The 16,557-nt window shown below is 41.5% G+C and overlaps 1 protein-coding gene across 3 annotated transcripts in view; it reads right to left on the bottom strand.

Annotated features, from left to right (window-relative positions):
• Positions 1-16,253, bottom strand: part of KLHL12 (kelch like family member 12) — a 28,730-nt gene extending 12,477 nt beyond the window's left edge. For 2 of the 3 annotated variants that reach the window (XM_080825126.1, XM_080825125.1), the window contains exons 1-6: positions 16,097-16,253; positions 14,012-14,245; positions 8,606-8,759; positions 7,670-7,887; positions 1,783-1,932; positions 231-345 (exon numbers count right to left, since the gene is read on the bottom strand). In XM_080825126.1, the coding sequence (XP_080681252.1) occupies positions 231-345; positions 1,783-1,932; positions 7,670-7,887; positions 8,606-8,759; positions 14,012-14,206 (832 nt within the window). In that variant the 5' untranslated portion in view covers positions 14,207-14,245; positions 16,097-16,253. Of the gene's footprint in view, positions 1-230; positions 346-1,782; positions 1,933-7,669; positions 7,888-8,605; positions 8,760-14,011; positions 14,246-14,903; positions 14,978-16,096 lie in introns of those variants that run through there. The other variant, XM_080825124.1, reaches the window with a different exon arrangement.
• Between the last annotated feature and the right edge of the window lie 304 nt (positions 16,254-16,557).

Genomic DNA, 16,557 nt, shown 5'->3' with positions numbered 1-16,557 from the left:
CTATTCCATTTAATCCTTCAAACAGTTATGTGAAATAGATAGGGAAGTATCCTTGGTTTGTAGGAGAGCTCAGGGTGGTAAAGTGACTTGTCCAAGATGACACCATTACTAAAAGATTAAAAACAGGTCTGACACAGGTCTTTGTACTTCTTACTGAATGTTTTCAACTACATCATGCCACCAAGAGATGTAGAGAAATATCCCTTCCTCCTGCCAAGATGCTAACTTACCTAGACGAGCCCTCGTCCTGGGTCCCTGCATCTGACTTCGCAGTTCAGGCCTCAGATGAAACTTCTTTGCTTCATCAACTAGATCCCTGCACTGCAAACTACAGCGGATGAAAGGCTGAAACACAGCAGACAGTACAGTGACCCCCAGAGGCCACGTCTTTAATATACAAGTATAAATGGCACACATAGGAAGTAACTTGATACAGAAAACCAGTTCCAAAAGGGCTGCTGGTAATAACTATGCAGTGGGTTTCCACAAATTAAGAGAACAATTTTTTAATAGACAATATATTATTACATGGTTCAAAAATCAAATGATGTAAAAAAATGTATTGAGAAGTATTCTCTCTCTGCCTCAGCAGTAGGCATTAACTCTTTTTATTAGTTTGTTTGTACATCCTTCTAGCGATTACACAAATAGGTAATAAATAGTAGGAAATAGGTAATAAAAATTTTAAGGGAAAACCGAAAGGCCTCTGTTAATTCCTGGGATGGTAGGAAGAAGTAACTCTTGCTTGAAATAATTTCCCCAAGGTTCATAGCACCTGATGTCACAATGCCTCTGTCTCCTGATGGAGCTCTGTACTGGGCAGCTCTCCTTTACATTCCCAGATTCACTCCACATCCTTCCCCACTCTGCTTGCTGGCTTAGAAGGCTGGCCTACATGAAGAATGTCGTAGGGTCCCTAGGCCCTCTCGCTTCCGGCTGGGCTGGGCCAAGGAGGAGCTCTAGAAGAGCTCAGAGGGAGAAGCGGAGTGAGGCCAGGCTCCCTCACTGCGGGATGAGCGATGAATTTGGGATTTCAGTCTCCTGACTTGGACTCAAGAGTCTGCACTATGAACCACAATGTAAAGAATAGAGCAATGGCTATATGAGTTGTTAGAAATTACAAATACGAGAAAAAGTTTGACACGTGACACTAACCAGCCTGCAACTTTTCTAATGTGACCTGGAAAACTGTGTATGTAGTTAAGACGTCTGGGCTGGGCCAGAAGGAGGAACACATTCACTGACCTGGGCTTTATTTATATGTTAAATGGCAGTATTTGCCCAAAATATGGACTAGGTAAATCGGTGATATATATGGTAAAAATTATGAAAACATACCACACAGGAAGAACTTGGGCTGGAAAGACACTTCTATAAATAAACAAAGTATAACCCAAATAGGTACTAAAAATGCATCGAACTACTTTCATGTTGGTATCAGGAGAAGTCAAAAATAGACTTGATAATCAAAGCATCTTTTTCAGGGCAATTTGGAACAACTTATGTTTGATGGAGAAGGGGACATTCATCATCTCATGTTGCTTATGTAAAACACATAGGTACATACAAAACAAAAAGACAAGAAAACAAAAATTAAACCACAGGTTTCCAACTCCAGAAGGCTGACCTGCCAAGCGATCATCTGGAGACTACCTGGCGCCACCCTCTCCGGCATTCCTAGACAGGCTAACTAATGTAGGCTCATAACCAATTTTGAGTATATAATACTAAGTTGCAAGAGATATTCAAGGCTTTGGACCCTGTGTGTCTTGCGTGCCTTACCTCAGCATCTATTACGTCTGTGATGTACCTGGGGGTCAGCAGGGGCATCCGGACGTACTGCAGCAGGTCAGGCAAGGATTCTTCTCGCTCCTTCTTGGCATGCTTCACCCAGTTGATGACAGCTTCAAAGACGGGCTCTTCAGAATCCACCTAAAAGTGTGTAATTACACAGCATGGAACTCTGTTTTTCCAATTATCTCAGAAAGCAACTGTGCTTTCTCCTTCCTGTTCCCCATGCTCTCCCACCTTTATTTTTCTCTTCCAGAAATGGCTAAGCACTTGGGAAAACAACACTTGTCCCACATAACTCACTATGACCAGTTAAAGAGCTGCAGTCAAACTGGATAAAAAAATCTGAGATAGGGCCTAATATAAACCATCAGTCACAAGTTGGCTTTTACTTCAGAAGTTTTTCCATTCCTGAATTTTTTTTCTGGTCATTTCTGAAACTTTATAAGGGGAGGAGGAATCTGTTGCCCTATTTAAAAGTGGTTTGTTTTTTTTTTAAAGTATGGTCTTTGCTCAATGTGGGGCATGAACTCACAACCCTGAGATCAAGAGATGCATGCTCTACTGACTAAAGCAGCCAGGCGCCCCCAAAATCGGCTCTTAAGATAACTTGTGTTCAGTAAGTGTTGTCTGATGACTTCCAGGATTGCTCCCCAACTCTTCCATCCAAGCCGATGAGGCAGGAACTTCTCTTACATCATCATGCTATAATGCTGTAGTTTCCTAAGAATTGTCCATTAGCATCTGAACAATTCCTATTTACCAGGCACTGTGCTTGGAGATGATAAACATAATTAATCATCTGGGGAGTGTATCTGTTCTGAGGTACCTTTCTCATCATTCTGTGAACTTTTCCCAAGAACTAAAAATAGAGAAAATGTCTCAGAATATTCATTCATTCATTGGCTTCACCAAATACCTACTAAGTGCCAGGCACAGGGCTGGAAGCTGGTTATACACTGGTAACAAATCAGACATGAACTTCATTTTTATGCAGGGAGAGAACGCAAAAATGAACAATCCCACTCTGTCATTATATACCATGTAGGAAAAGTACAGGGGTTAAGAGACAGAATAACATGAGATTTCCTAATTCAGACTGACGGGTCAGAAAGAAAAGGCCTCCCTGTAGAAGAAATACATTTCAATCTGATAGGTGGGTAGCAGTTAGCCAGGAAGAGTGAGAGAGGACTCCAAGGCAAAGAGAAGAGCACATGCAAAAACCCTAGAGCTGTACTGCCCAACACGGTAGCCACTAGCCATGTATGGCTATTTATAGTTCCATTAATTAAAATTAAGTTAAGTTGAAAACTCAGCTTCTCAGTCAACTAGCCACATTTCAAGTGCTTAGCAGCCACATGTGGGTAGGGATTAGCAAACCAGATGGCACAACTATCGATCCTCTCCCTCTTCACATCATAGTCTACTGGACAGCACTGTCCTAGAGCAAAAACAGACAGACTACAGGCTGGTGTAGTAGAATGTATGAGGCAGGGGAAGAAAGGTAAAAGATCAAGCTGGAGATGTAGCCAAGGGAAAGCTCAGAGAGAGCATTAGAAGACTGGAATTTACTTTCACAGCAATGGGAAACCACTAAAAGGTTTCAACCAAGCTTGTGATATGATCATACTGATGTTTGTAAAGATTACCCTGACTACCATGGGTAGAACAGTTTAGAAGGGCCAAGAGCTGGGATACCAATTAGAGGCTCCTCTGGTACATTAGGCAAAAGGTGATGGGTGCTTTGGGGTGCCTGAGTGGGGTGCCTTGGTGATGGGTGCTTTGGGGTGCCTTGGGCTTAGGTCATGATCCCCAGAGTGGGGTGCCTTGGTGATGGGTGCTTTGGGGTGCCTTGGGCTTAGGTCATGATCCCCAGAGTCCTGGGATCAGGCCCTGCATCAGACTCCCTCATCAGTGGGGAGTCTGCTTCTCCCTCTCCCTCTGCCACTCCCCCTGCTTGTGCTCTCTTTCTGTTAAATAAGTGAATAAGATCTTAAAAAGAAAAAAGAAAAAAGCAACAGGTGTTTAGACTATGGCAGTGGTGAGAGAAATTTATGCACCAAATCTATGGGAGGTCAAACTAACCCAGCCGCCTGATGGATTAGATACAGAGGCCTGTGCAGAAGGCGGTCCACAATTAAAAATCTTTTTTTAAAGACAAGAATGACAAGCTAATAGTTGTAAACAGCTACATGCTAGGATCTGAGATAGTCTAGGTTTAAATGACATTTACCAAGTTATAAAGTTTTCCAATCATAAGCAGATATCCTTGATCTTACTGAAGACGGAATAAACTAGTATTGTAGAGAAACAACTAGACTGGGAGGAAAAAACCCCTACATTAATGCTTCACTACGGAGAAAAATTTCCCCATCATAAATTTTCACAGGGAACTATTTTATGTACTGGATACTGATATTTAATGATCAGAATGGCCCTATGCACTAAGCATGATTACTATCTATGGCAGAGGAAACTGAAGATTAGTGGTTAGGTTAACTTGTGTTACACAGCCAAAATAAACCCCAGGATGATTCTAAAGCCCATGTCATTTTAACCAGTACAATATACTGTTTCCCATTGTGTTAAATACTGTTGTTTTATATAATTAAGAGGAAGTATTAGTTGGGGAGTAAAACATCTGGTTCCTCTTTCTGGCTGGTATATGGAAGAGAAAAAAATGTGCCATTTGCTGTCTTTCCAGAAAAAGAGACAGTCTTGACAGAGGCTGACGGAAGACTATACAAAAGAGTTCTCCGACTCTTTTCGTCTCAGTTTCTGAATAAAAAAGTTAGTCTTTTGCTGTACGTGTTCCATTTAAATTTATTCCAAAGTTTATATAGTTCTAAAACAAATGATTGCTGTAACTGCTTGCTGATTTGGTCAATGAGAAACTAACTAGGCAACCTGCTCATAGTTTCTTGGAACAGAATAATCTGGAGCCAGATTGTGCAGATATGAGGACTGGTTCTACCAGTTACTAGCTCTTGTATAATGGGTACCCTCGAAGCCTCAGTCTCTTCCTCTGAAAAATGGAGACACTTTTGAGAACTACAGTAGATAAGATATACCGAGAAAGGTACCATTAAAATGAAAAGTCCAGAGTACAGGGATTTTTATCTTTTTTTTTTTTTTAATCTTTTTTGTCCACAATCAGATCGCAGGCACATGCAACTGTTCTGGACACACCGTAAGTACCCAACATGTATTTAATAAAGGAATGAATAGTAAATGCTGAGTAAGTTTTAGCTCTTTTATTATTATGTGCAGTAAAACTTCAAGTCTATGGCACTCATCCTATGTACTGTATTTTCTCATGTATGGATAAATCAAGAAAAATCAAGATATTCTAACAAGTTACCAGTTTCCCAAGTCTGAAGAAAGTGCCATTTGTCTATACCTGGCATTTCAGTGCATGAACACAATGTCCTACCATAGCAAGAATGAGAACAAAACCTTAGAAATATTTGGCTCAGTAACATTTGTAGCAGCAGCTTCTCTGCACTAATATGACACCATGTTGAACTGTAATATGATTCCTCTTTAGTTGGGAACAATGTCACCAAAGTGCCCTAATCAACTTTCCCTCAGAAAATTCAGTAGGTGGGGCGCCTGGGTGGCTCAGTGAATTAAGCATCTGCCTTCGGCTCAGGTCATGATCTCAGGGTCCTGGGATCGAGCCCCACGTCCGGCTCTCTGCTCAGCAGGGAGCCTGCTTCCCCCCTCTCTGCCTGCCTCTCTGCCTACTTGTGACCTCTTTCTCTGTCAAATAAATAAATAAAATCTTAAAAAAAAAAAAAAGAAAATTCAGTAGGGAAAGGCAAAAAGAAAAAGTTGGCTAAAATTTGATAAGAGACATTATTAATACTATTTATTATATTACATAAAAATCTTAGTTTTAATAAAATAATTATCATTGGGTTTACAAAAGTATATTATAGGATTTCTTTAGCAAATTCCTTCCATAGCACTTAGAAAATTCATCAGACTTTGATTCTTCCCAATATTAAACTGAGGTGCCACAAATTTCTGGGCTCTGCGAGGCATTTTCTGGGAGCTACTAACTAGAGAATTCGACCACTGGAAATTAATGCTTCAGGCTTCAAAAACATCTCTAGCCCTATATTGGACTTCTCACTCCAACTGTCAGCCTAACTACAGATCTCCTGCAGTAAAAATTTAGCTAAGGTACTGACACTGTAATTTAGCATCAGAATTGACCAACATCCTTCTTGCTGGGGTAAGTCACTGAACCCTTGCCTGCCCACAGGTAGTTTCCCCTCTGCTAGGTAAAAAACAACTCCTTCAGGGCCCAGTTCACGTGTCCCTTCTTCCCACTCCGTCACAGCCCCGTCGGGCATTTATCATCTGCCTCCTGCTTATGATCACCAACTTTTTTTCACTTCCTTTTTTTTGTGTGTGTGTTTTAAAGATTTATCCATTTATTTGACAGAGAGAGAGAGAGAGATCACAAGTAGGCAGAGAGGCAGGCAGAGAGAGAGAGAGAGGGAAGCAGGCTCCTCACTGAGCAGAAAGCCTGATGTGGGGCTCGATCCCGGGACCCTGGGATCATGACCCGAGCTGAAGGCAGAGGCTCAACCCACCGAGCCACCCAGGCGCCCCTTTTCACTTCCTTTTTGATCCACTTCCTTTTAAAAAATTTTTATTTATTTATTTTAAAAGATTTTATTTATTTATTTGAGAGAGAGAATGAGAGAGAGAGAGAGAGAGAGCATGAGAAGAGGGTGGGTCGGAGGGAGAAGCAGTCCTGGGACTTGATCCCGGGACTCCAGGATCACGACCTGAGCTGAAGGCAGTCGCACAACCAATTGAGCCATCCAGATACCCCACTTCCTTTTTGATCCACTTCCTTTTTGATCTCATTTTAACTTAGAAGGTTTAATTCTTCTTTTTCTCTAACTTCTTCACTTTGAATAAGTTCATTACTCTCATTTATACTCTATAAGTTTTGTCTTTTTGTCTGTTCTCTACTACTACACTGTGAACTACTGAAAACAAGAACTGTATCTTACTCACTTTGGGATCCATAGCACCTGGCACGGATAGTTTATTGAGAATATCTACTGCTGTATAGCAGAAAGTCTCGATAAATATTTGTAAAATGAATGAATAATAGAGAAGTGTTCTACAGAAATCTATTTCCAATTTCTGCTTATTCTACACTCAATTTAATACTGCCTCTTGGGACACCTGGGTGGCTCAGATGGTTACATGTCGGCCTTTGGCTCGGGTTGTGATCCCAGTGTCCTGGTATCAAGTCCCACATCAGGCTCCCTAGTCAGCAGGGAGTCTGCTTCTCCCTCTGCCTTCTGCTCCCCTGCTTGTGCTCTCTCTCTCACTCTCGCTCTCTGTGGCAGATAAATAAAATCTTAAAAATGGTCAGTTTTAAGACATCTAGAGAAACAAACAAAAAAAAGTGACTCTTAACCATTGGGATCACACATTGAGGAAGGTAGCTAACTCCCTCCCATAAAAGTACAAATAGGGCGCCTGGGTGGCTCAGTGGGTTAAGCCTCTGCCTTCGGCTCAGGTCATGATCTCAGGGTCCTGGGATCGAGTCCCGCATCGGGCTCTCTGCTCCGCGGGGAGCCTGCTTCCTCCTCTCTCTCTCTCTCTGCCTGCCGCTCTGCCTACTTGTGATCTCTCTGTCAAAAATAAAAATAAAAATCTGTTAAAAAAAAAAAAGTGCAAATAAATTTGGTATGTAATTTCAGGGTATTGAGTGAAACCTTTGGAACCAATACTGACACTTGATTAAGGTGCCCTGCTACAGAAACACAGTAATTCAACCTTGTTTTTCCCAAGTTCTGTAATGGCCCAGTCTTGAAGAAACCCAAATACCAAGCCAGATTTGTACCTGAATCTCATCACATTTAATTAGCTTTTCCACCTCTCCTTGACTTAGAAGAATGAATTCTTCATGCTGTACCACTTCAGGAAAATGCTTCTGGCTAAAAACCTCAGCTGCTTGCATCAGGTCAACACAGTTGTGAGTTTCAGCAAAATCTCTGATACCCAGGCAATTGGAGGGGTCCAACTGACTTTCTAAGAATTCACAGCAGGCTTGCTTCACACCTAGGACAAACACAGACAACGAACACTTCAGGGTACTTGACCAGGTATGAACTGGTCTACATTCTTGGATTGAGATATCTTCTCTACACATCTTCTCTACAAAGTAACAGAGGAATCCTGGCTCAACACCTGATGATCAGATTAGAAATTTTATGCTTAAGGAATTCAATTTGTTTCATGTGCTATGTGATCTTGGCCTTTACAACTATGTCTCTGTTTTGGCTTTAACGTAAGTATAGTAAGACAAATTGTTTCTATGGAAACTTTCATTTTTGTATGTCAATTTAAATTTTCCAGAGATAGACTACATGATTCAAAAATTAAAAAGTACAAAAGGGTTTACCATGAATAATCCCTCGGCCTCCCTATCTACCTGGCCATCTAGTTCCTTTTCATGTAGGCCATGAATAGGTAAGTATCAGTCTCCTGTGTTTCCCCGTAGAGTTAGTGTATACATATATGTAAGAAAATGTGTCTATTATTCCCTCTTCCATTTTTTAAAAAACAGAAAAGGCGTAAACGCTCTCTTTTAAAGAGGCAAATACTCACATGTGGAGAGGTTCTTTGAAATTACAATTGAAATCTGATCTTCTGTGCCACAAGCAGTAAACATGAGTGCCCACAGTCTGTCTCCGTAATTTTCAGGATTAAGTTTACACCAATAATTTTAAAGATTTCCAAGGCTACCCTGGCACGATAGCAACTTTAACATCCGTACCTTTCAGCTGGAGCAGACAGGCTGCAGGGAGCAGTTCTTGCACATTCTCCACTGTCACGTGTACAGTTTCAGTGTACACAAAGTCCAACAGAATTTCCATGGTAGAAGCAGTTAAACCTTGAATATCAACATAAGGTTTCCCCTTCTCTGAAAGCTAAAGATTCAAAGGGTATGAAATAATGGTGGTTATAATTCCATGAGATGAAGGCAGAATCTCGTATCCAAGAGCTTGAAGGGATGTTAACATTAATTGAATACACATCTTTAAAAAATTATGGTCTAATTTGTTTGATTTGTATAAAGCAAATATGGCATATATTTGTAGCTTTTCAAATTGGGGCAGCTATATGTAACCCAAGAGCACACAGTGAGGTGACACCCTGGAATATCAATTTTACCACTGAATAATTTAACACACTACTTTCATAATAAAACAAACATAGATCTATTGCAGAATAGAATGCAAAAAATTCCGTGAACATATACTACCGTGCCCGGGCTTTTACGATAAAACACAAAATTTCAATGACGTTCCATGCTTGTAGAGGACCCTGTGGCTTACAGCTCCAGACCCTCCAAGACTACTCAGTATTGTTCTGTTTGTCCTTAGACTACACTTGGTAATGATGAAACATGCAAGTCATCTTAAGGGGCCTTCTGCTGTGACACTGAATATAACTGAACTTTTGATACTTTTTCAAAATATTGGATTGAGTCTATTTCGGGATTACTGAATTGTTAGTGGCATATTTAGTCTGTAACTTAGAGTTATAAGTATCAAAAAGGACAGATAATCACAGAAAACTTTGACCAAGAGTGGAAATCTTCAGTTTTACAGGACAGTAAACTACCTGGAACCTGATTACCTTATGAAAATTTTATTACATCTTAACTTTAGTTAGAAATAAAATTACTCACAAAACTTCCATTACAAACTAAATGACTTTATCATCTTTGATTTCTCCATAAACCCAAAATAATAATCAAGAAGTATTCTCGGGGCGCTTGGGTGGCTCAGTGGGTTAAAGCCTCTGTCTTTGGCTGAGGTCATGATCCCAGGGTCTTGGGATCAAGCCCCGCATTGGGCTCTCTGCTCAGCAGGGAGCCTGCTTCCTCCTCTCTCTCTGCCTACTTGTGATCTCTGTCAAATAAATAAATAAAATCTTAAAAAAAAAATTATTCTCTACCAAAGCCAATAACAAAATCAACTCCTAACATTAAAAATGTCGTTAGTGGGGCGCCTGGGTGGCTCAGTGGGTTAAGCCTCTGCTTTCGGCTTGGGTCGTGATCCCAGGGTCCTGGGATCAAGCCGCGCATCAGGCTCTCGGCTCGGTGGGGAGCCTGCTTTCTTTCCTCTCTCTGCCTGCTTCTCTGCCTACTTGTGATCTCTGTCTGTCAAATAAATAAAATCTTAAAAAAAAATGTCGTTAGTAATAATTTTGGAAAAATGTTTTATTAACATTGCACAAAGTAAAAATATTTACAAACAGAAACATATAAATACATCTATTCCAGAAATTTCTTATTCAACAAACCATATTCCCATCAAATGACTTAAATATGAAAATATTTTGCTATTTATTAACTTAGAACAATTTATAGTATCATTTCACATTTATATTTGCTTTACAATTTTTCCAAGCACTTCTCATTTACTATTATTTCACCTAATTCTCACAGCAACCTGGTACAGATTTAGAGGTCTGGTATTATTCCCATTCAAAGCAGTTATATGACTTAACCAAGGTATCTTAACTAGTAAGAGACAGCTAAAACTCAGGTCCTTTTGTCTCACTCAAATGATCTTTTCGTCGGACCTCATTTGAGGAGCATTTCAGGGCTGGAAGAGAACAATGAAACCATCTAGTTCAACTACTTTATTTTAAAGATCAACCCAATGAAGTTAGATGGTTGTCAGGGTTCACAAAGCTTTCCTAAGAGAACTGAGCCTTGGACCCAGATCTCTGGACCCTCTCCTCTGTATCAGTTACTTTTAAAAATAAAGACAAACCATCTGGCATTTTCTTGCCTAATACCAGTTTTTATTCTTATTTTTATATTTATTTATTTATTTATTTATTTTTAAAGATTTTATTTATTTATTTGACAGAGATCACAAGTAGGCAGAGAGGCAGGCAGAGAGGGGAGGGGGCAGCAGGCTCCCTGCTGAGCAGACAGCCCGATGTGGGGCTCGATCCCAGGACCCTGAGATCATGACCTGAGCCAAATGCAGAGGCGTTAACCCACTGAGCCACCCAGGCGCCCCTTTATTTATTTATTTATTAAAGATTTTATTTATTTATTTGACAGACAGAGATCACAAGTAGGCAGAGAGGCAGGCAGAGAGAGAGGGAGGAAGCAGGCTCCCTGCTGAGCAGAGAGCCCGATGTGGGGCTCGATCCCAGGACCCTGAGATCATGACCTGAGCCAAAGGCAGAGGCTTAACCCACTGAGCCACCCAGGCTCCCCTAATACCAGTTTTTAAAAAAAAGACTATAAAATAATCCCTGATGAGAAAAAAGAAAGAATTCTTTTATAGAACTCCATACCAATTTCAATGTGCAGAGAGAGCAAAGACAGGCTAATTTTCCTCAAGCTGACAAAGAACAGGATGTACAATATATAATTAGTAGTCAGCAGTCCTGCTCCATTAGTACCTCATGCTCAGCAGCTGCTGAGAGAACCTTCCTTACCCAGTTAAATGCCAACTGCTTCTGATGCTCCTGGGCAGTTATTGTGTCTGGGGGAAAACACAGGATGTGATCGGTGATGTTGTATTATACAAGAGCATTTTAAAATTAGCTGGAATTAGCAGGAATGATCTGGCAGGTTTCCATGTTTTTCCTACCAGCCATGTGATCAAGCATTGGCTCAGAGCATCATAAACTATTTTGGCTTTGAAATTATAGAATATAAAAATCTGCATATCAGAGGCTGAGGAAGCATAGTAGTTAAAATTTGTATAAAGCAACTAAGTAAGATTTGTATAAAGCAATATAGCATATATTCATAGCTTTTCAAATATGGCATATATTGTTTAGGTCTAGAGTCAGAAAATTTAGGAGTAAACTCCACCTCCACCATTTATAAGCCACGTGACCTAAGGCGAGTCATTTAATATTGGGGACCTTGTTTCTTCGATTGTAAAATGAGATGGCAACATCTAACCCTAGGGTGAATGAGATATAACCATCACTCTCCTATTCAGATCCAACAGCAACATCTTCACTAAGGTAAAAAGATTAAAAAAAATATTAATGGTTTAAAAAAAATGTCTTTTAAGATTTATTTGAGAGGGTCCCTGGGTGGCTCAGTTGGTTAAGCGACTGCCTTCAGCTCAGGTCATGATCCTGGAGTCCTGGGATTGAGTCCCACATCAGGCTCCCAGCTCCATGGGAAGTCTGCTTCTCCCTCTGACCTCCCCTCTCATGTGCTCTCACTCTCTCTCTCAAATAAATAAAATCTTAAAAAAAAAAAAAAAAAGATTTATTTGAGAAAGAGGGAAAGAGAGAGCATGTGTGCATGCTCATGAGCAGGAGGAGAGGGAGAAGCAGGCTCCCCTCAGAGCAGGGAGCCCAATGTGGGGCTTGATCCCAGGACCCCAGGATCATGACCTGAGCCAAAGGCAGATGCTTAATGAACTGAGCCACACAGGTACGCCCCGTTTTGTTGTTGTTGTTTTTTTAATTTTTAAAGGGGCGCCAGGGTGACTCAGTCAGTTAAGCCTCCAACTCTTGATTTCGGCTCAGGTCATGATCTCAGGGTTGTTGAGACTGAGCCCTTCGCTGGGCTCCCCACTAGAGATTCTCTCTCTTCCTCCCTCCGTCTGCCTCTTCCTCCTGTCCCTGCTCGAGTGCTCTCTCTCTTAAAAATTTTTTTTTGAAAATAGCGTTTTTTGAAAATAATGTTAACATGAGATATTTCAGACATATGCACAAATATACATACATGATATAATACACTGGTGTACTCTCACTCTCACTCAAGCTTAAAAAAATTCAAGAGCTTGGGTGGCTCATAAGTTAAGCATCCAACTCCTGATTTCTTGATTTCAGCTCAGGTCATGATCTCAGGGTTGTGAGATGGAGCCCTGTGATAGGCTCCATGCTCAGCTTCCCTTCTCCCTCTGCCTCTAGCCCCCACTCCCATACTCTCTCTAATAAATAAATCTTTACAAAAAATTCAAGATAATTGATTTAAAATTTAAAATACCAGACTTGAGATTTTGAAAAATAAAAAAAGTTGCAGTGCTCTCTGTTGTTTGGCTTTCTAAGAGAACTTCACAATATACTCAAGAGGCTTACTCTACATTTTAAGTATTCTGCCAATTACTAAAGCAGGTTAAAAAAAAAAAGAGATTTATTTATTTATTTATGGGGGTGGGGGGAGGGGCAGAGGGCGAGATGCTTCAAGCAGACTCCCTGCTGAGTGGAGAGGACCAGGAGGGAAGGCAGGCTCGATCTCATACCCGTGAGATCACAACCTGAGCTGAAACCAAGAGCCACTTAACTGGCTGAGACACTCAGGCACCCCTAAAACAGTCTCTTTCTTTCTTCTTTCTCTTTTAAAGATTTTATTTATTTATTTGACAGAGAAAGAGAGAAGAGAGAGGGGAGGAGAGAGAGGGTGTGGTGGGGGTAGGGGGGAAGAGGGAGCAGGCACCCCAATGTGGCTCGATCCCAGGATCTTGGGATCATGCATGACCTGAGCCAAAGGTGGATGCCTAGCCAAGAGAGCCACCCAGGCGCCCAACAGTTTTTCTTACTACCTATAAGCACAACCTTTTTTCTTGTCAAGTCAACCTTTTCCTTATTCCCTTTAACTGCTTATACCCCCCAGTCAGCATCTTTTTCCAAGTTATACTCCATACACCTATGCAGTCATGCAGTCATTTATTAAGTCCTCCTCCTCTCATCTGAAATTACTCTAAATCTACACTGGTCGAATGACTTGATTTTCTTCATATACTATTAGGTGGAGTTGGATGAGGACTGAATCCTACTCTTCCTTCCTTCCCTCCCCATTATCCTCCTCGAATTCACTTTAAAATATTAGACTTTAGAAGGAGGAAAAAAACAGGGAAAAAATTTTAAAAATAAGTAAAATCCAGTAGCTGACATTTGCGTTTTACCACATGCCACACACTGCTCTAAACACTCATGTCATTTTCTCAAATAACTGTCACAATAACCATATGTGATTGCACATTGCAAATACCCCTAATTTAGAGATGAGGAAACTAAGACATCGTCTAAAGGCAGATTTTGACCACAGTCTGCCCACCAAACCACCATACTATAGAAATTTACTATTACAACAAGCTTCTACTATTTTATCCAATGAGGTGAAACAACTACAAGGTTACAAGTGTGCATTTCATTTGTGAGGCGGTGACTGACCACTTACCTCGCTGGTGAACATGGCACAGAAATAGTCGCTGCAGGCAGCTAGCACAATCCGATGGGCAGGGAAGTCTTTCTGCTCTACTCTCAGGGTCACATCACAGAGGGTGTTGCTCTTCCGGAGAGAGTTCATTGAATTGAGGATGGATTTAGCGTGAGTATTTGTCATTATGTCTTTGGGGGCCATAATGCCTCCCATCAAGCAATATGGAGAAGGAATGAAAGGGGTCCTTGGATGCTGCAAGTACAAGAGAAAAAAAAACCCAGAGCACACTTGAAGGATGAGGAAAATTAAACATATTCAATTAGCTATACAAATTAAGACGGCTTCCTCAGACTCAAACACAAGTAGAGAGTACTCCTATTACTGGTCTTCCCACAACACTCTAACCACAAACCCACGTAAAAACAATCTCCTCTTCCTCCGAATTCCAGTATCGAGTGCCCCCACCACTTGATATTTATTATAATCAATACTCAATTGTACTCTAAATGGAAAAAAACCATACAATACCTTGCATATCTTCACAATGCTGTTACAGTCTCAAATGATAAAATGAAAAGATAAAATTTCCTAGAGGTGTGATATCACTATTATTTAATATCCATAAATAGATTTGGTAGGTTTAGTATTTAGAGGACAGGATTCCGTTTTATATATTTTTTTCCTATACTAGCAGGTGTATCTTAAATGTTTAGAAATCAAATGCAAGAAAAGAAAGATTGTGTATTCAACTTAGATCAATAAAGGCCAGAGTCACTGAAAATAACTTTTTTCTAAAGACATATGCAAAGAATTATTATGACTTCCAAATATATCTGGATTTCTTCTTGAAATGACATTTCAAATGGGGACCCAATACCTACCCTGAATAATGGAAATATTGCACGCTTACCTATGGGCTTTCACGTGATTAAGTTATTGAAGGCTCTACATTAGCAGCAAATGTCCAGTAGTAATTCTTCTATACTGAAACCAAGAGCCTAATTATTAGTGTAGAAACCTATTAAAACTCCACTACTGATTTCACTGCCTTAGCCTGTCACTTGCAAAGTTCACTTACATGCATCAATTTAAAAAACTCAGTGATACATTACTTATTAAAAAGACCCAATGTACTTTTTACTTTCTTGATTGTTGACAGGCTTTAATGATCTTTTTTTTTGTTTCAAGGACAATTTCTGGGGAATGAAATGGGATGGTTATTAAAAGAGTCTATTTGGAATCTATAACTTTCGGATATAATCCAAGGGGAAAAAAAATTAAACAATGATCTTTAAGAGTCCACAACTCACAACCATAATTTTTGAGTAGCACGAACAAGATCCTAAATTCTCATCTACTTCTATACGCAGTTAGCATTATTTTATAAAAACTCTACATAAGCTCTCCAACAACCTGCAAGATCCATTTTACAGAATAGGAGGCGATTCATCAAAGTATATGACGTTTTTCAAAGTATTTTCCTTAAGTCTATTTATTTCCAATTCTGGAGAATGAAGAAAAATCTTAACAGATGCCCATTTTCGGTGAAGATTTTCTGAGTTACCACAGGGCTCAGCCTAGGACTGGATTTTACAGTTTGTGTCACAACCGACAGTTAACCTTAATTCAGTGTAGTCTTCCTCCTTGGGCATTCCTGCCTCATCAGGCAAAACCTCAGCCCTATCTTTCCCTCTCACCTTTCTGGAACTTCTGTTAACATGTGAAGAGAGGGGTTCCACCACGGAAGATTCGGGAGGAGGGCGAGAGCGGAAAGATGTCAAATTCTGGAAAGACTAAATTCCAGGTGGAAGAAGGAGAGGATTCCAGGTGGGAGAAGGAAAGACAGTCTTCCCTCCTGACAACACCGGGAACAGCTCTGGCAGTTCCAGGTGGAGGTCCTGGAGGGGCGCGGTCACGAAGGGGGCTGAGGGGAGGGCGCTCTAGACCAGAAACAACCCCCGGCCCCGCAAGCCTCTCTCAACTCTCCGGCGTCTCTGCGTTCCAACCCGGAGGGAGTCGATGGATGGGGGAAGGGCCATAACCGGGAGCCAGGGGCTAGGAAGGGAAGGGCAGAGCTGCCTGCCACCTCCTCCCGCAACTCACCTCCGTTCGCGGGCCCACCCAGCCACGCCGGGCCTGTTCTCCGCCCGTGGGGATTGGGTGGGGCGCGGGGCCAGCAGCCAGCTCAGGAGGAGCCCAAGCGCTGCCGCCGCCCCGACCCGGAGGCTCTGGAGCCGTCACCGTGGTCGTCCGGGATCTCGCCTCCGCGGCCGCGCGACGTGATGACGTAATGCAACTCGAGACCCGCCCTCCTCCCTGCCCCGGGTTGCGTCACGTGAGCAGGAGGCCTCATGTGACCTTCAGGTGCCCGGGTGCCGGCTTGGGCCCACTTAGAGAAAGGCGGAAAGAAAAGGTGGGGCGGGGTGGCGTCTGGCAAAGACGGGCCGGGTGTACAGTTCTCTGCCGCGTGATTGGCTGAGACCAGATTCTGCCCGAGTCTGAGACCCGGCAGATGGACGCGATTCCACGTTTCTAAACTCAGGGGTTGGTTGTAGGAAGTATCT

This window comes from Martes martes, assembly GCF_963455335.1.
Source record: "Martes martes genome assembly, chromosome: 15".
NCBI classification, from domain to species: Eukaryota; Metazoa; Chordata; class Mammalia; order Carnivora; family Mustelidae; genus Martes; species Martes martes.
This window is presented reverse-complemented; position numbering and strand designations above follow the sequence as displayed.